General features: G+C 37.9%; 1 protein-coding gene and 1 pseudogene across 2 annotated transcripts in view; one reads left to right on the top strand and one right to left on the bottom strand.

Annotated features, from left to right (window-relative positions):
* Positions 1-1,072: 1,072 nt before the first annotated feature.
* KCNH8 (potassium voltage-gated channel subfamily H member 8) overlaps positions 1,073-20,868 on the top strand; it is a 401,123-nt gene continuing 381,327 nt past the window's right edge. Inside the window, exon 1 of the mRNA XM_082460817.1 lies at positions 1,073-1,387. Within this exon, the coding sequence (XP_082316943.1) occupies positions 1,312-1,387 (76 nt within the window). The 5' untranslated portion in view covers positions 1,073-1,311. The remainder of the gene's footprint in view (positions 1,388-20,868) is intronic.
* LOC309660307 (large ribosomal subunit protein eL31 pseudogene) lies at positions 6,190-19,400 on the bottom strand (annotated as a pseudogene). The gene has a single exon. The product of its transcript is annotated as a large ribosomal subunit protein eL31 pseudogene (transcript).

The raw sequence follows: 20,868 nt of genomic DNA, 5'->3' as shown, positions 1-20,868 counted from the left end.
ATTCCCGGCTCCGGGGGTCCTGCATTCTCAGCGGCGCTGCGCCCCGGGCTTGGGCGAGGCTTTCCCGGGAGGGAGTCCCCGCGCCAGCAAGGGGGGCGGGACCGGGAGGGACCACTTTCGTTTTCCCAGATGCTGGCCGTGCCGGGGACTCGGCCAGGCTTTCTACCTGGAGGTGCCGGTCTGGGAAGGAGATGAAAAGCAGGCGAGGCTCTTTTGTGCTGCAACTATATTTATGAAGCAACCTTACGGGTTGTACTTGACATTGTATTTTTCAAACCGATAGCAACAGCAAACTTTTCTAGAAAGGTTTTGTTCACATTTCACCGCAGAGTGGGAAACCATTCATTATCCCTATAAAAAGCTATTATTTTGTTATATTCTTTTAGTTTAGAATGGCTTGGGGAGACTAATGGTAATTTGGGGAGAGGGGCTGAAACACCCCTTCCGGAGCCCAGGATGGGGAGGTGGGAAGACCCCGGCGCTTTGCATCAGTTTCCCGGTTGAAAGACCCGGGGGACTGGGGAGGGGGCCTTGCAACTCACTCCAGGCTGCCTTGCTCGGGTCGCGGGCACTTCGCCGCGGCAGCTGCGCCGGAAGGGGGCCACCTCCCCCCGGGGGCGCCTGGCTGCCTCAGCTCTCGCGGACACCGCAGGGGGACGTCCCCGCTCCCAAGTTCTGGGCGGCCGGGTACCTGCCCGACCTGTCTCCTCCCCTTCTCCAATACCACACCCACGGGACTCTGGTCTCCCCGGGAGAGGGACAGAGCGGGAACAAAGGGGTCTTTGTTCAGCGGCTCCCGGGGGGTGGGAGTCGTGCTCGCTCGCGTTTCCCGGCGCCCCTGGGAGACGGGCAGGCTCCGCGACTCCGAGCCTCACCCAGCCTCGAGCACCGCCCTCCGCGACCCCAGCGCCTGAGGTCAGGGCGCGGCGCCCCGGGCCACCGCGGGTTCTTTTCGGGCGGGCGGGCTGCGCGGCGGCGCCTGGCGGGCTCTGCCGCCCGTGGAGGGACGGTGGGGGTTCTCGGAGCTGGCGGAGGTGGAGGGGGCGGGAGAGGGAGCCTGCGCCCGGCTGAGCCTGGAGGTGCGGGGCGGGCTCCGCGAGCGCTCTCGGGGCTGCTCCTGGCGGAGCCGCGGCGGCTGGAACCAGCTCCTTCGCTCCTTCCATCCTCCCCCTTCTCTCGAGCGGCCCCATCACCGCGCCGGGCCCCCCTCCCCTGCCGTCATCACGCTCCCCTTCTCCCTTCTTGGCACTTTCCTCTCGAACCATCCTTCTGGACAAACTTTGATGGAGAATTTCACACCACGCTGGAAAAATGCCGGTTATGAAAGGATTACTGGCGCCCCAGAACACCTTCCTCGACACCATCGCCACCCGTTTTGACGGAACACGTAAGTCTTGCACTTCGATGAGTTGCATGGGGTTTTTTTTTTTTTTTGAATGATTTTTCTCCTGTAAATTACTTTCGTTCCCACCCTCCTTTTTGCACCAGTGGATTTTGTTTCCTTATGTTCCTGCCGGGGTGTCTTTTGTGCGGAGAATTTTTTTCCTCTCATGGTTCGGTGTAGTATTAACACTTCGGTGTAGTTGGCCCCCTTGACTCTTAGGTTTGTAAAGTCTGGAAAAGAACCTGAAGAAAGACCGACACCCGTGTTCACTGTGGGACCCGTAATTCCTCGGTTTTTATTAATTTTATGAAGTGAAAATGAAAATTGTCCATATTGGTGAATTGCCAATCTACCCTTCTAGAGTTTCAAGGCTCCGTAAATTATAGGGAGAGTTTGGAATGTTCTTCGTCCATGGAGCTTCATTCTGTGAGGTCTTTTGGATAGGCACGATCCCATCTGAGTTTAAGAAATGCAACTAGAATCAAGATTGCCAAGTGTAAGCTTCCCGTAGAATTCTAAACGTTATGAGTTTGTCAGAATCCCGATTCCTGCTTCTCAGGTATTGAAAGGTAGCATACCTTTCAATCTGAAATTATCCTAACACTCGAGGAGAGACTGTTGGAGAAGGAGAAGCCGGGCGTTATAAAGGTTGATCTGATCATAAGAGGAAGTTTCAACATAATTTTTTTGAGGGTGAATATTATTGGACGCTTAGCTTGTTTAAGCTTCTGTTTAAAAGCAAAGATATGGTGTGTTCTTGGAGACTGTTGGGAAACGTCTGCAAGTTGTTCTCTTTCAGGACCACGGTCAGGTCCCCGTTCCTTCCCAGGCTTCTCAAACTCCCCTTTTCTTGACCAGTTGGTTTTCCCTGTAATGAGGTGTCTGTAGTTTCACCCCCAGCAAAAGCTATCAATTGGTTTCACTATGAATATCCACACCTTCCTCCTAGCTTATGTTGCTTCTGCGTGCTATCTTTCCTTTTCTGCCTGTTACACAAGACTTGTAGAAACTCATTTGTTCTAAAGGCTAGTAGTGATTCAGGCATCATTGTGTTTTAGGATGATGGCATATTTCTTGGAGCTGATGTGAGAGAGCACATCTAACTCTATTTTCACTCCAGTCGTCTGGATACACAGTCTTACTACAGTGGGAAGTAAATCCTGGACTTTCGCGCTTCAGGAGTAGTTGGAAAAGTTTATATGAGGGAGAAATGAACTATTTACTGGATTTTATTTTATTTTTATTTTCAACCTCCAGCCTACTCAGGGTAGTTGGTGTGAACATTCTTTCCAGTGTTTTTATCTTTATCCTTAGCCTTTCCTTCCCCTTTAATGTTCTAGATGTGTCAGACAGTATGAGTGAAGTGCAATGGTATTATTTATCTGTCTTCCTTAGATAATAATAGAAAAATATAATAAAATTTCAAATCCCTGCCAGTGACATCATACCCACCACCCAACCACTACACAAAATCACCACTGCTATCTTCATGCATGATTGTGGTTACTACTGTTTATTAGCTTAGGAACTGGTCAGTTTCTAGTGGATGTTTGTTCTTGAAGTTGCAAATTTAAACCCAAAAGACTTTCAATATTGATCACAAGTGCATGTATTGAAAATGAGCTAACTGGTAAATAGTAGTTGCTTATCTCATTGTCATTTGAAGTTGAATGGAATGCAGTGTGTTCCCAGCATAGCCCTGGGAATTACTGCAGGGATATATTTAAGTACCAGTTGCTAATGAGAGGGGCTTTGGATCATCTGTGTGAGGAGACCTCTGCCTCTTTCACTATAACATTTGATAGACAGAAGGCATGTAGGGAAAGAATGGTGTACTAGTGAATAGCTCTTTTTCTATTTTAACTACACATTAATGTGAATAAAATAGAAGGTTAGAAGTTTTAAATCGTTGTTTGGGAAGACCATCATCACATAACCAGCATTTAGAATATTAGTAAAACTAAAACTGTTGGAGAGCATGCTTGGTCTGTTCTCCAAGGGTCTGTGGGATTCCTGGAGGGAACCACTTTGTATGAAATCAATCTGAAAATCAGTGAAGCAAATTTCAAAGTAATGAGTGACATTAAAGGTTTACTTTAGCAAAATTTTGTTGAGAACTTTTAAAGATACCCCTCATGCCAATAAACCCCACTCAAGGAAAGAGGACTGTATCCTCTTAATTGCTTTTCATTTGAATTGCAAGATGACTTGAATAATCTGAAACTTAAAAAAATACTTTAAGCAAATTTAAGCCACAAATTTTGCTAACATCATGGCATATCAGTTTGCCTGCTAAATATTTAGTTTATCTTTTTCTATCTTTTATGTGTTGACACAATTTTATTAAGTATAATTACTATCCCTGAAACTCTTTTCCTATGATCATCCTTCTTTCTCTTGATTTTTTTTATAGCAGTCATTTATTTTCTTGTGCAAGATAAAACCATTTGAAAGGTTTAAATTAACAAAATTGCCACTCGCCCAAATAAATATTATACTGGAGAGTGCATAATGTTATTATACTCAAAATGTCATGTGTTTACTTGGTACATTTTCTGCCTTGTTAGGTATATTTTGTAGTCATGTTAGTTTCTTATTTTGTTTTATTTTGGACAATATCATTGAAAAAATAAGAGAGCAAACAATAACCCTTGTTATCATTGAAAAAATAAGAGAGCAAACAAAACCACCTTGCTAACTTAACCACCATGAAATATTATTATCTTTATTGATTTAATACTGTAATGGAAAATAATAAATCTTAAAACATCATGTAAAATTTCTCCCAGGAAAAATTAAATATATGACAAGAAAAGCCTATAACATAATCTTACTAATTTATCAGTTGAGTTATTATCATCACAGGGCAACATAAAATAAGTTAATAGTATATTTTATCACCGAGTGACACTTTATTATTGAGCGTAATAGGATATTTTTTCTTTTTAGTATTTAAGAAGTGAGCTGTTGGTCAGGATTGAAAGTCAATAGTGGACCATTAATTGAAACTTTTTTCTCATATTCAATATAATTTTTAAAAACTATTGGAAAATATAAATCTTTTCGCATAAAACTACCCTGACATATATTTACTCTTGAAATATGTTCTCCTGGTTTACGTTTAACTGAATGTAAATGAGACTTAGAAAAACTAAGAAGCTTGCAAATATTGAATATGTGTACCCCATTGAGGGGAAAAAAGTAACTCCAGTGAAATTCTTTGACTCATTGCATATAGCCATACTTCTCACGTGAAACACTTAAACATACACACACACACACACACACACACACACACAATCTTAACATTATGACCTGCATATAGTTTATTTTTTCATCGTTCATTTTTTTTTTACACATTAATGTACTTAAAAAAATCTTTTCTGAGTAGACTTTTGCTTTAAGTACATGAATATTAATCTGGACAAAGGGAAATGATAATAACAGAACACATAAGTACATATTTTAAAAAATAGTTTTTCAGTACAAATATTTGCCACAGGGTACCGTTTGAGAAAAACACATTTCTTTGAGGATGTAAAACTTTCAAAGGGAAGTGTCCATTTTCCAACAAAATGGTGCATTAGCCTACATTTTCCAGTCACATCAAAATTTGGCCAGAACAGTTCTTTCTCTTTGGGGTTAGTGAGACAAGATCTAAGCTCTAAAGGATATTTGTAGCCCAGTAGACTCTATCAAGGAGATTCCATTCAAAGTATTCAGAAATAATGGTTTAGACATTCATTTGTATTTGCATATGTTTTACGTACTCCTGTTCAAAATGGTCCAAAGAAATTTGTTAAATTGAAACGCTTCCTTTCCAGAGGAAACTCAATGGAGTTTCTTTTCCCCTTTATACTTTCATCAAGGTACATAGATCTCTTAACTTCAGAAGCATAGAGAGAAGGGTAATGTACCCAATGCTGTAGGAAAGGGACACAATAAGGAAGGGGACAGTGGGGACTTCCTAAGTCTTTGCTGGGTCGTAGTTAGAAGAATATCATCAGAGGCATTTAGCCAATACAAAAGAATGAGCTCCATTATGTATGGGTCTGTCTGTAAAAGGCTGTTACATGAAAACATTCAAAGAAATACCTAGCACTCCATAGATATCTCCCCACAAATGGGAGTTCATAAAGACTCGTTTGTATTTTTTGCATGCCACGAGTAGTCTCTTATTCCCATTCTGTATGTTTAGAGAGACAGTTCCCACGTCAGTTTTCTATTTCTGGGTAGTGAATTACCACTCATTCAGTGGCTTATCATCTTACATTTTCCGTAGGCCAGACATCCAGGCAAAGACTAGCTGGGTCCTGTGCTCAGGGCTTCCGGAGACTACAAGGTTGAAACCAAGTTGTCAGCTGAGGCTCGAGGCCCCCTTCCAAGCTCTCGTGGTTGCTGGCAGAATTTAGTTCCTTGTGGTTTTTCTCAGCAACTGGAGGCTTCCTTCCGCCTCCTGACACATGGCCTCTTCCCCAGGCCCTCTTACAACAGAACAGCTTACTTCTTCACAATTACTCAGCCATAAAAAGGAATGAAATAATGCCATTTGCAGCAACATGGGTGGACCTAGAGATGATCATACTAAGTGAAGTCAGTCAGACAGAGAAGGACAAATATAGTATGATATCGCTTATATGTGGAATCTGAAAAAGGGTACAAATGAACTTCTGTACAAAACAGAAATAGACTCGCAGATGTAGAAAACAAACTTATGGTGACTGGGGGAAAGGGGAGGGGAGGGATAAACTGAGAGATTGGGATTGACACACTACTATATATAAAATAAGTAAGCTTACTTAGAAGCTCACCTTGGTCAGACCTACCCAGAATAATCTCCCTTTTGACTCAAAGTTGACTGATTATGGATCTTAATTACATCTGTAAAATCCCTTCTAAAATCATATGACCTGTCCAAACTCAAGGGAAAGGGACCAGATGGAGTGTTTACACAAGGGGTTAGGAATCTCGGGAGCCAGTTTAGAATTCGATCTGCTACCGGTGCTGTCCCATTGCTGTACTAGCATACGAAGCCTAATGTTCTCACATCTGTTCTTCTGTGAAGCAGATTTACTGAGCATGCTCTATGTAATTCTGTACGCATGTAAAGTCTGCTGAGCTTGCATCTGCAGTCTTTGTGAATGTAAGGCCCAACTCACTGGAGGGAGGGTTTTTCTTTATATTTGGTGATGGCATATGAGTCAACCTAGCCTAGCCGTGTTAGTCAGCTGTGTTAATCAGATTCTTCATTCTCTGATCTACAAGTAATGTGGGAGACATAGGGATATTTTCAGAATATTGATCCCAGTCTCTTGACAGGATGCTTCTTCTTTCCAGATAAGGAAGGTTGCATGGGGTCTGTTGGTCTGTGTACGGGTATCTTAATCTGAGGGTGAACCAGTCCACAAATGTGGCATCTGCAAAGGACGCAAGACAGGTCCTTGTATTCTAAGGTGACTGAGCTGTTTCCACTTTATTTACCTTCTTAACCAGTTCTGTTACTGGGTTCGTATGTGGACTGTTTTGAAACAGTATGTTTTCCATCTTTTTCTTATGCTTCTAACCATGTTTCAGATTTTTAAGAAACTCCCCATTATGCACTCTTGTATTGAGGTTGGCTGTGTTAAATTAAATAACTTTCTTTATGTAAACTTTATTCCAAGAGTACTAAAAAAATAGAAAGAAAGAACAAGAGCGGGAGAGGGAGGAGAGAATAGAGAAGAGGGATGAGGAAAGAGGGAATTATTTATTTTCATTCTTTTGACTTTGGAGATGAATTCTTTATCTTACAAAGGACTTACTGCATAGGTTCTCAAAACTTCCCTGCAATGAACAAAGTGTTTGATTTACAAGAATTTGGATTTAGGTATTTACCAGAAATGCATTTCTTTGGATGAGTGAGGTATACAAATAAGAAGAAAAAATTTATTATATAGTCTTTAAAAATACCAGATAATTTTGTTTTGACATCCTCATATAGAGGAAAATAGATAGGTAACATGTTAAGAATGGAAGTTATACCCACAATTTTTTCTAGGCTCTGGCATTTGGTGTTGCCCGTAGACCAGATCCAACACACCTCTGGGAGGGCACAGTCTCTCTTAGGAAATCTTTACTTTATTCAGTCAATCAAACATTTCTTCAATGCTATTTAATCCATGCTGACTATATATAAAGCTATTATGCTAGGATCTTTGGGATAAATCACGCTTGTCCTTCTCTCAAAGAGGACAATAGATGTATGCACAAATTACCATCACATAGGTTGGAAAGGGATGCAACTGTTCAGGGTGAAGAACTGTGTACATTTAGATGAGGGAGGAATAATTTCCTTGGGGGTGGGGAATGAGCTGGGGTAAGTCATATAGTAAATGACTTCTGGGTGGGAATGATTGGCTCATATATGGTAAGGGCAAAAAACAGTATTCCATTTACTTGGTCAATTTGTGCAGCACTTGTCATTGAGGCTGGAAAGGGGGGCCTTTAAGGAGAATACCAAGTATCTTAGAGGACGTGGAGGGGGCAATGTAGAGGCAACAGGACAATGGAAAGTCAATAAGGCCAGACGAGGAACATCTTTGAAGCCAGGGTGCTTTGTCATAATAAGCCATGGGAGGTGGTAGACCCATGTCTTGGTAAGAGAAATGTGTTGTCTTGTATGCCTGGTGTAAAAGCTCTCAACCGTCCCATGTTGCACAGGCTGATGCATGATACGGGAGAAATGTCAACCTTGAAACTGAAGATATTTCTTCTTCTTTTTTTCTTTTTTTTAATTGAAGTATAGGTGACATACAGTATTATATGTTACAGGTGTACAATAGAGTGATTCACAAATTTTAAAAGTCATATTCCATTTATAGTTATTATAAAATATTGGCTATATTCCCCATGTTGTACAATATATCCTTGTAGCTTATTTTATACCTAACAGTTGTACCTCTTAATCCCCGACCCCTATCTTGCCCCTTCCCCCTTCCCTCCTAAAGTGTTCATTCTTTCCGGCTAGAAATTACTTGCAGCTTTCACAAGAGTTTTTACCATTTTTTCAGCTTCTACCCATTAAGGTTTACAGTACTTAGTGTCTGAATTTTAGCTTGGGCTCTCTGGACAAAGCTGAGAGTCCCTCAAGCCCATGGGTCTCAGTGGGAAACAGCTACATTGGCTTGGTCTTGCCACTGAAAAAGCAAGATATAGTTGTACTGTGTGTGTGTGTATCTGGCCCCTATGTCTAGATGCTTTTAATTAACTGTTTTCTTAAAAGTTTTATTTTATATTGGAATATAGTTAATTAACAATGCTGTGTTAGTTTCAGGTGTACAGCAAAGTGATTCGGTTATACATGTAGAAGTATGACCTCTTGCAGTGTTTCCAGGTGTGCATACCAAATCATTAAGACACTTCTTACTATCTGTCCTAATAAAGGCTTTACACTTGAACAAGGGTCCCCTATTACGCAGCGGAATTGCGTGTTCTTCATTTACTTACGGATGTCTGCTCTGCCCAGGAAGCTAACTTTCTCTTAGCAAAGGGAAAGATTGATTTCTGACCACAAGGTGAATGCTGTTCTCCTCCAGGGCTGCTCACCCCTGTGTTGTACTGTAGAATGACGCCTGTGGAGAAGAAAAAGAATTGAGGGTGTGCTAGAATTCCATCCCCGTGAAGCCACTGGAGAAATGCCAACAGACAGAGGTACAGAATTGCAACATCTGCAGAGATAGTCCGTTCACCCAGGCCATACGTATTTGCTGATGCAGTCTAAACACTAAGGTTTTAAATCCATTTTGGTTTAGCAGAGCCTACAAACAAAAATGATGAGACTTCAACTTTACCTGTGGTATAGTTCATACTTAGCAACTGGAGCGATTGAAGAGTTTTCTCAGTAATTTAAACAGTCAAACGTAGTTCTTGGCTTATAAATTCCCTGGAAGATAAATTTTGCTTTCCTTTTTAGCTGTGAATACAACTATCTATCTCCCTCAAGCCCTTCAGAATTCACATGTCCCCAAATGAACGAATAATCTTTTCTAGCCCATGAAGCCTGTTTATTCTCTGGCCCCATAACTGGCATCACCACCCACCCATTTCTTCAGGCTAGAAATCTGAGTCGGCCTTGACTGGGCATCCATCAGATTGGTTATCAGGTCTTGGAGATTTCACTTAGAAATGCCCTAATTTGGCTTCTCATCTCCCTCGTCCTTGCTTTTACTTTAGTTTGGATCCTGTTTCTTAGCGACACAATTGCAACCTTACTCTGTCTAGACTCCTGGGGCCGTAAGCTTTTATCCGACCCGCTTGCGCCCCCTTCAGTCTGCATTGTCCCCAGAGTGATTTTCCTTAAAAGCACTATCATCGTTTAATCATGTAACTACCCACCGGTTCCCTGCTACCTCTTGGAGGATGTCCAAAGCGCTTTGGGTCATCTAACCCCAAGATGATTCGGCAGCATCTTTTCCAGCCACTGCCTCCTGAGGCTGCAGACATACTCACCCCAAACGCCCTGCTTGCTCATCCTGGGCCTCTGCATGGCACCCATCCTGAAGGTCCCCTTCTGTCTAAACTCTTTCTGTGAGGCTCCAAGTAGAGCCAGGTGACATTTCCTCTCTGCTGCCACGTTACCTTGCCCATCCCATCCCTCCAGTCAGCTCCTCTGTGTGCTCTAATGATCTGCTTTCAGATTTCAACACTCAACCATCAACCCCTTCAAGTCTTCCTCGCTTGGACTTACACTTGGAAGAAAGTCTTTGCTCAATAAATGTTTTTTTGGGTAGAAGAATTTCATATTTCTTAAAGGTCAGGTCTGTCTAGTAATTGTCTTTATCTCCCTTCAGTGGTAACTGGTACTCCTTTTATACAGTGCTATGTGGTTAAATTTAGTTTTGAGACATAATTCTAGACTGGCTTCTAGCCCCTCATTTTCACATGGTTGAAGTACTAATTTATTTTATAAAACTCTAATGATAATAGTGACTACCATTCAGGGCATGTCTGCCTGCATGCTGTGTGGCGTGCTGGCACTTTATCTGTTCCTACACAACCCAACACAGCAAGAAGGCAGGCAGTCCCCTTTCTGTTCCAGATGACAGGACTCAAGCTCAGAACTTTTCTAATGTTATCACAGTAGCCTGTGATTTTTCTACTATAGCCTGTGATTTTGCTACTATATCACACTGCCTCTAAAATGTGGTTTTTTAATAGTAAGTATAAACAGACTGGGGCAATCTGTGATATCATTTCTAGTTTCTAACTCTTGCAAAAAGGGATTTCTGCTTTAAAGATTTTAGCCCTTTCTAGTTCATATGCTGCTTTTTTTTTCTCTTTTGATATACTATGCTTTAAGTACTAGTCACTTAAGAATGTGTTTAGATTGGTATTTAAGACTCATATCTGGAACTATTAAATGCACTCACTGTGCAAAGCAGTTTTGCTCATCAAAAAAAATCCACTGTCCATTTAAAAAAAAAATAAACCCATTTTCTTTGAGATTTTGGTGCTTAGAATTTGCTGACTTTAGAACTTCCTTGTGATATTTTTGTTGTCAGGCTAATCTTTCCATAGAAGATATTCTAACTCCCATGACTGTTATAGTGACATCATTTTGTATTTTTACCTTGTTAGTGCTTTACAGAGGAAATTCTTGTACCTATTTTGAGTCTGCTTTTATTGGGAGAAATATATTCTCCAGTGTCAGGCACTTCTAACAGCAATCATTTACTTTTACTCCACAATGAACTTACAGTCAGAAATAAGGGTACCTAGCTCTCTAACTCTCAAATCTAATTTAAAGTTCTTTTCTTTTTTCATGTTTTTCTTTTTCTTTTTCTTTTTTTTTTTTTTGTTCTAATAAGTCTTTTGGACAGATTTCCTTATTGTACCTGTGAGTCCAACCAGTTTCTTACTCTAGTTATTGAACTAGAGGGAACTGAGACCAGAGTGCTTTTCAGTCTTTCCATATTTTATTTGATTGTCTAGAAAAAATGATCCACAAAAAATGATCCACGTAAGAAGTTCAGATGTTATCAAACTGTCAAGTACCCACTTTGACAGGAAGTAGCTTGTTCTTAAGTGTGATATTCTGGCTATTCCTCCAATGGAGAGAATCATGTAGAAGATTAAATGGGGCATATTTTTTATCTCAACACAGAAATAAATGTTTCTACTGTGATTCCGTTAATTGTGGAGGAGAATGAATGTCTTGGGACTGGAGCTTTTGTATTGTATTGTAACTTTTGATTTGAATAAACGTTATAAAATTATTTGAAAGATAGTAATAATAGCTAATATTTGCCTAGCATTTCAGTGTATTCATTCTTTTTTTCCATCTCTTGAATTGCTTTTGAACTAATAGATAAAAAGTGGCTTCCTATTATAATGTTTAACATACATTTACTTTACTGTAAGTGAAGTTAAGCATTATTTAATGTATTTAAGTTCTATTTGAATTTCCTTTCCTGGGCATTTATTTGTTCATATTCATTGCCCTTTATTAATTAAATTGTTGGCATTCTCTTTTTGACATCTATGAGCTCTTTACAGAGTAACAAAATGAATAGTTTACTGGTGGTGTGAATGTATATGTTTTCTCCAATTTTGGTGGGATTTTTGATTTTTATGTAAGTGAATTAATCAATTTTCCTCTTACGATTTCTGTATTTTGTGTCATAGAGAGGTATTTTCTATTCTGAAATTATTAAAAAAATACATCCTATGTGTTCTACCATAGTTTCATTTTGTATATTAATTTTTTCTCCTCCATTAGTAAGTTCTGTCATTTAATCTATTGAGTACAACGTAGGGATCAAATTTTTTCTTCCTAGATTCCTATCCATTTTTCTAACAATATTTTTCAATAATTCATCCTTTCTACACTGATTTGAAATGTCTAGTTTATCATATTCTATATTTCTATATGTAATTCTTTCTATATTTTGACTTGCTATCCTATTACATTCATCTATTTTTTTCTTTATGTGTAGTTCCACAGTTTTAATTATAGAAGTTTTATGATGTGCATCAAAAGACTCATTCCATTCTATTTTCCCCCCCAGAATTTTACTTGGCTAATCATACTTATTTGGAAGTCCACAGGAACTTAAGAATCAGATTATCTGGTGGAAAAAAACCCTGATGATATTTTTAATGGACTCTCCTGGCGGAAAATGACATTTTTATAATGTTGAAAATTCATATCCAAAAATTTGCCATGTATTTCTTTCACATCTTTTTTGGGATTCTCAATAAAGCTCTTGCACATTTCTGCTTTATTCGATTCCTAGTAATTTCATCTTTGTTATGTAAAATGGATTCTTTTCTTCCACCGTTTAGTTTTTCTAATTCAGTCATGTTTATTTATTTGAAGGCTATTGATTCTTATATTTTATTGTTTTTCTAACCAGCCAGCTTGCTGAGTTTCTATTATTCTTTGTAATAATTTTGCAATTGGTTTTTTGAGGTTTTAGGGTAACAAATAATATTGCAGTCAAATAATAAAAAGTTTGTTTTCTTGTTTCCAATTTTCACAAGTCTTACTTTTTGTCCCCTTAATTTTTTTTTTTTTGGCTGCATTGGATCTTTGTTACTGCGCGCGGGCTTTCTCTAGTTGTGGAGAGCGGGGGCTACTCGTGGTTGTGGTGCGCGTACTTCTCATTGCGGTGGCTTCTCTTGTTGTGGAGCAACAGTAGTTGTGGGCTTCAGTAGTTGTGGCTCGCGGGCTCTAGAGCGCAGGCTCAGTAGTTGTGGCGCACGGGCTTAGTTGCTCCGTGGCATGTGGGATCTTCCTGGACCAGGGCTCGAACCGGTGTCCCCTGAATTGGCAGGCAGATTCTTAACCACTGCGCCACCAGGGAAGTCCCTGTCCCCTTAATTTTTTTTTTTTCTACTGTCTAGTTGCTTTGGCTAGTATTATAAATGCTATAAAAATGGTTATGATAAAGAATATCCTTCTTGTTCCTGACTTTAATGGGAATTATTTTAACATTTTTCTAATACGTATTTTTCTGGTTTTTAGTTTGAGAAATAAATATTTTATTATTAAGAGATTTTGTCATGTATTCCTATTTTATTAAGCAATTTTATCAATTCTTTTCATCATCATTCAAATAATTCTATGTTTCTTGTTGAATCAATTAATATGATAGATTCTTTAGACAGATTTTATAATATAAACTATCTTTTCATTCTTTCATTAAAGGTTTCTTGGATGTGTTACTGGGTTTTACTTGTTAATGTTTTACTTAGCATTTCACTTAGAATTTTACTTGTTAATGTTTTATTTAGAATTTTAGAATGTGTGTGTGTAATAGTCATTTTTTTCTTTTTTTTGCATGTGTGTATTATTGGATTTTTTGTTGGGGACCACAGATCCATATCTGTGCAACTTATAATGTAGAGTCATTGGGTTTAGAATTTGTGCCAAATTTTTCTTATTTTAATAAATTATCATTATTTATTACATTGATGAGGTTTATAATGGTATAATTTACATGCAGTAAAATCACCCCTTATAAGTGTATAATTCGATGAATTTTGCAAAATGTGTACAGTCATAAAACCACTGCCACAATCAAGATTTGGAACAGTATCTCTCCCCCCTCTCCCCAAGGTCAGTACCCTCCCCACCCCTTCCAGTCCCTAGGACAACTAATCTGTTTTCCATCCCTGTGGTTTTGCCTTTTCTAGGTTGTAAGGTTAATGAAATCATACAGTATGTAGCATTTTTTTTGTGTGCCTGTGGGGGGGCGTGTGGGCGGGGAAGGTGGAGGTGTCCGTCTTCTTTCACTTGGCATAATGCTTTTGCAATTAAGTAATTTTTTTGCATGTGTCAGTAGTTCTATTTTATTGTTGAAAATTTTATTCAGTTTTGAGTTTGAGTTTTCTTATACACGTAGAAAAAAATGAAGCAACAGTGGTTAATGTATTGATTCAATAGTAGATGAGCTTCATAACTATTAACACCGTCAGGGTTTTCTATGGAAAATCAGTTAATCTTAATAATACTTGAGTTTTTGCATCAAATTTATGGATATAAGTAAAGCTTTCCAAAGTTTGTTTTATAGAAGGTAAATCGTATATTATTTTAAATATTATTGTAAATTCAGTTAAATGGATCATTAAAAATAAAGTTACTTGTTTTGTGATGGGAAGACAAATGTAGGTTTTGGTAGAGCACAGTGTCATAGTAAAGACAATGTTTATTAAATTAAACAATGTATGGAGAAGGAAGAAATGTGCTTGGACTTGGATGTAGTGAACGCACAGTACATTTTTGTGCCCCCAAAATGGTGCGTTCTATCAATCACTATAGAGGCTGTAATGGTCAAAGTTACCAAATATGTTTATATATGAAGAATTAGTTACAGTAGTTACACTACATGATGTTTGTTAAATACAGAAAAAACATTTGGCATGGCAATACGTGGTTTTTCTTTTTACTGTCGTCATCAGTCATAATTTTAAAATGTCTGAGCCTTTGAATGAATGCTTTGTAAACAATCTAAGTGTCTGACAGTTATTATTCTTTTCTGAATGAACCTTTTGTATTTTCTTTTCATTTTATTTGAAATCACTTGAAAATATTTAATCAAAGTATTTAATAAACAGAGTATCAAAAACTTCATTTTAGTGGATAGCGAGGACTGTAAACCAAACTGTAAGACAAGAATACATTGAAATGTATCACTAGACAAGCAAGGGGAAAAATTAAACAATAAGAGCTCAAACTAAGGGCTAGATTTAAGGATTTTCCTTTGAAATATTTCAACTTGGAGGACTTTTTTGATGAAGTTTCTATATTTAATTGGATACATTTATCAGTACTGAAACTGAATGCAGTTGAAAAGATCTGTGATTTTGCAGCACCTACATTTGACCAAACACTGAAAAGAATTATAGAGATACCTTTTATGACAAATTGTTTGTATTATAGAAATTTTTGAAGGTAATTACTCTGAATAAAGAAAAATGAGAGGAGCAATGAGGTATTTGAACTGAAATATTTACACTTTTCAACATATAGAATTGAGATATTGTCAATGTAGCAAAATCTGGGGGACAAATAGAATTGAGAATATCCTCGGTGTAGCAGAATTTGTCATGTGTCTACAAGGTATTTCAGCAACTACAGAGTATCTTTTCAATGAAAACTTTTCATGGTCTATAGCAAAGAGTTAATTGAAGATGCCCACAATTTCAAATTTATTTACCGTAAAATGCATCGTTGAGGAAAATTACAGGCAATTTTATGGAAAATATTTAAATAATATATAGATACAAAAGAGATGTTGTTTAGAATAATACCAGCAACTTGGTGTAATAGACACATATGGCTAAGTACCTGACAAATATGTGAAAATATAATGAAAAATCATTGTGCTTAGGTGATTATTTTCTGGTAATATATAGATACTATCTCATAGAAATAATACTATGTTTCAAAATAGTTTTGGAAGAAAGAAAGGTTATAGGTTCACAGATATAGTAGAACTAGTCAAAAATAAAAAAGTAAATGCTTTAATAATTATATAATTTTATTCTTTGATACCTATTTTCACTTTCAAAGGAACTCCCAAGTCATCCTGTGTTATGCCCACCTCATAACAAGATAGTCACAGCTCTTTGAAATACTGCTTTTTGACCTTCTTAGGTGTCCAAGTACAAATTTCTTTAAGTTAGACTTTTTATACAATTTACTTTTGATACTATCTTCTGAGGTAGATTGATGAAGTTGGGGAAAATTTTATCCCCCATTTGTAATTGTTAATATAAATATTAAAATAAATTTTCATGTGTTTATACAACACTGTTTGCTATCTCTTTAATTTTGTTATACCAGATACCTTGAATGGAAGTGACTTGGGTCGCTATTGGCCTGTGATTATTCCTAAATATTTTTATTGTCATTTATTTATTATTTATTTTTTTGCCGTTCTATAACTTTACTGAACAATCAGCAGTTCGTTCTCATCCACATTAACTGTCTGTAGATTTTTGAAAGTGGTGGCAGGTACATAGGTAACCAGCGTATAGAGCTTGTTTGGTGAATCTTCATCTTCATTACGTTTTCCGGACAACCACACACGCGTATGGTATGGGACATTCCTTATTCCTTTGGCGCAGCAGCTTTGTGGAGCCCGGTGTCAACGCGTACATCTGGAGTTCCCATTTCCTTCATGGCAAACTTCTGGATTTCTTTGAGCGCCCGAGGGGCACGCTTCTTGAAAGGCGCTCCAGTGGATGCGCTTGTGAATGTTGATAGTGTATTCTCTGGTCACCACCTCCTTGATGGCGGACCGGCCCTCTTCTTCTCTCCGCGCTTCTTTGCCGGAGCCATCCTGACGAGCAATTGTCCCTATTTTAGAGAAGAGGACGCAGAGGACCCTAGAGAGCCTCAGTATTTTGTCTCAAACTGTACATGAAAGGGACGGACTCTTACTCTTATCCTTCAGTTGCAAAACCCGTGTTCTTCCTTCAACTTTATTCTGATTTTCCTTTGAAAGAAGAAAAAGGGAGGAGAATTGACATTTAGTGGGTAACCATGAACCCAATGCTATGTTTGGTATTTTCACCTATATTAGCTTATTTAATCTCTGCAATATTGCAAAGTAGATGTTTTTATTCCTGCTTCGTGGATAGGGAAATTGAAACCCAGGAAGGCTCAATAAATTGCCAAAAGTCACACGCTTTACAGGTAGTGAAGCTGGAATTTACACATTTTTTGTTTTGACTAAGCAGTCTGGGTTTAATTAAAAAGACAAAAAATTGGAACTAAGTTGTAAGGTGTTCAGTTTATTAGGATTAAGATCTTAATGGTCATGGTTGACTTCACTTTGAGATATAAACCACTTTTGTGCTTTTTAAGAACACACCATTTGGGAAACTCAATTCAGAAAGTTACAAAGTGGCAGTGTTTTATAAACAGTATTTAGTGGATTGTCTAGGAATTTACTTCCCTTGTTAGAATAAATACCCAAAATGGTTTTTTGTTATGTGAGGGGTCATGGCTGTTGATGCTGGAGATACCTTGAGTGCCACAAGCCTAGAGTTATCTATAGAACAATGTCACACTAACTTGAATTTTAAAATGCTTCTGACCAGTCAGTGGTTGCATAGGAGTGGGAGAGGATGGAGAAGGGTGGAATCACAAAGAAGCATGAGGAAGCTTTTGGGGCTAGGTAAGGTGCATCTGCTGTGTTCTTAATCTCCTATTTCTTTGTTTCCCTTCTTTAACAGTTCCCCAAACTCTATCCCAACATGTACACTCATATAGATACACACACGCACACACACACACACACACACAAAAAGTATTTATAATTTAGTATCACTTCAATTAAGTGTTAATTGCTCCCAAAGTGTAGTATCTTATATAATGTAATCATTTCTCAGGCTTAAAGAATTTACAGCACTTTCCAATACCAGAGAGTTAGATGGGGAAGAGATTTTGGAAATGTGAAATGGCTCGTGTTTTTTCCGTGAACTGGCTTAAGAATGCTCAAAGCTGAATGTTCAACGTCTTTTAGCAAGAGTCCCTGTGGCATGTATTTTAAGGAAAGATAGTATTCCTAGCCACATAGCCTCTTTATTCGTCTTACTTGTTCTAATGTCCTCATTTATTTGTTTTTATAAATTATATATATTTCTGTGAGCCACATGAATAATTTATTTTTTGGAACAATTCTTCATATAAATAAACATAAGTTTTAAGAAAATTTTTTTTTTTGCTTTCTGAGAGACTTTCTCACTGGCTTAGAGTTTTCTAGGTTAAATTAGGTCCTTTGGAGGATGCAGCTCATAGTTTTTGCTCTTATTCATTCATTTCTATAAGGTTGCTTATTTTTCAGTGACTAGAGGGGTAGAAACTAAGATTCAGGGAAAAATGAATGATCCCTCCTAGCAACGTATTTTTCAAGTTGTCATTTGTTGAGGGTGGATGCAAATGGCAAAGATACATGGCTTTCCTTCAGTTCTTCTTCAGTTTTCACATAGGTATTCGGTAGCTTGAACCTATAAATAAATGAGCCTATCAGGAGTAAGATGCCGTGAATGACAGATCTCCTCTGATCACTAAATTCACTTAAATGATTGCATGTATACTTTTAAATTAGTATCTTTTTGAAGTGGGCAAGGAAGTGCTTCCATAGCCAAGTTTACAGAGAAAAATGAGAAATATCTCATTAACCCAGAGTGAGACAGGCTTTTGGTGGCCTCTATAAAGTGAGAAGCTGAAATGGGTTTTGAAATCCAGAAGAATAACTCACAGGTAACTTTGCTGTGTTCATGCGCAGATGAGGCTCATAGAGATAAGGATTTAGAGAAGAGGGAGCAGGGGAGAAAGGCACAAACTGTGTGGACGTATGTATCATGGCAGAAGGACACACTGAGTCATTAACGTGAGCTATTCACAGTGGGTAATTCATGAGAAAAGGATAGAACATTTAGACCAATATATAAATAAATTCACCTAAGAAGGAAGGAATTATATATATGACTATGATTCTCTTGACTACTGCATATTCTATATATTGCAATTCATCGTCAAAGACAATAATTCTCTTTGCTTCCCCAGGACTTAAGTGCACACAAATTCTCAGCAACTGTTTATGAGGTTTGACATCCCAAAGTTCCCACAGGCAACGTTATTGATCTTTGATCTGCACTAGTATCTAGCACCTGTGTGTTAGCCTCACATTCCTTTTTTCCCTCCCATCACCACTGTGATTCCTTCCCCTCAATATCTCTACCAACACCCTCACATCATCTCATTCTCTCTCTTCTCTCTTCTGTGCCTAAAAAAATAAAGAGAAAGGAAAAGATGAAGGGTAGATACCCTGAGGCAGGTAGTGTTTCCTCCTTCCTCTTCCGTGGGCTCCCCTCCAGGCTGCATCTCTGCATGGCATGGTTTCTTCCCTCAGCTCAGTGGTGTTTGACATCTTTACCTCTGACCTTGGTACTAGGCTTTAGAAGGCAACGGTATTGTAAGGCTTTTTTTCTGTATATTTTCAAATACAGTTGAACAGAGTAACTTTTTAAACAAAAAATATGGTGATTTCCTCAAAAATCATATTAAAAACGCCTCCAAAGGATTCTACAGACATTAAGAATTAATTAAGTTTCCGCAGTTCTCCTGGCAAGTTCATAAATCTCAGGACCCCCCCCTACTTTTAGGGAAATGGAAAAATACCTTGGGTGAGGTCAGGCAAGCCAGTCAATAGTCAAGGATGTACTTGAAAAGCCCTAATTGGGATCTCCTTCACTTTTTTAAGGAATATTGATTTTTTTTATGTTCTCAACCTTCAGAACTAAATCAAAACTGAATTTTCATGTTTTCATGAGTTTATTTTCCCATTGTGTCCTTATTCAATCTGCCTGATATCTACTACATGTTTTAGAATGTAATTAATAAAAATACTCACTATCCTCAAGGAGGTGATGTCCAGCCTAGGTGATGAATATGAGTGTTGTTTCCAATAATAAAGTCTGGAGACTGTTATAATGGAGAAACATATAACATTTGAATTATTTTGACTTCTATATAGTAAAAATTTTATGCCTGTTTTCTTTAAGAAGAGGAATTTTTGAGTCTATCTATAATTGTTTTGTTTCTGTTAGTGAAGAGGATTGCAAAAGAAAGTAATATGCTAATGTACCCCTTTGAATTAGACACCAATCATTTTATAATTTATTTTATAGAGTCTTTGACCAGCTCATTCATGAGAATGTGCTTTCTTCTTCTTCTTCTCTTCTCCTTCTCCTTCTTTTTTCTGACGGTGAATCTGGCCTCCTTACCCCAGATGAAGTGCCATGAGTTTTAAAGGACATCCCCACACTGGGATAAATACTTTCAGAGTCCATACATTTTATAATGGATTAGCTTGTTCTAAATATAGTAATTTAGAAATACTCTTCACATTTAGCTAAAAATATATGAACTTGAAGAAGTTCATGACTTAAAACACATGCAGAATAACTGTTTTGTTATTTTATCACACACTTTTTTCTATACTCATTCTTTTATTTTATATTGGCAATGAATACTTCAAGTGACTAAATAGTTGAGATGCCAGTTTATAATAATATTTTCTGTAAACTCCATGAGAACATAAAGACTAATTCTACCACACTTTCTAGTATGTTTCTTCTGGAAATACTGTATTATCACCTTTGATCACTTCTAATATTAAAGTTGGTTTATTGTCTTGATTTTTCTGTGGATCATATGTTTATCCAATTAAATGTAAAGGCTGATTGTAAATTGGTTCTCCTAATACGCTCTCTGACATTTCAGGGGGGGAAAAAAACCCTGTGAGCTATTTATATTTACATTTGAATTCAGGTACAAGTTCTCATACAGTACAGACTTCACCTTAGACAGTTTCCTCAACTAATATACTTTCAGCAGCTGTGTGGGAGTTTAAGATCAATTTAGCTACATTAGCTTGTTTACGAATAATGCTACCTAAAATGATAAAAATTCAAATCGTGATGTCAGT

Source organism: Balaenoptera physalus (genome assembly GCF_965194825.1).
Source record: "Balaenoptera physalus genome assembly, chromosome: 4".
NCBI lineage: Eukaryota > Metazoa > Chordata > Mammalia > Artiodactyla > Balaenopteridae > Balaenoptera > Balaenoptera physalus.
Note: the sequence above shows the minus strand (reverse complement) of the source record. Positions and strands in the feature narration are given on the sequence as shown.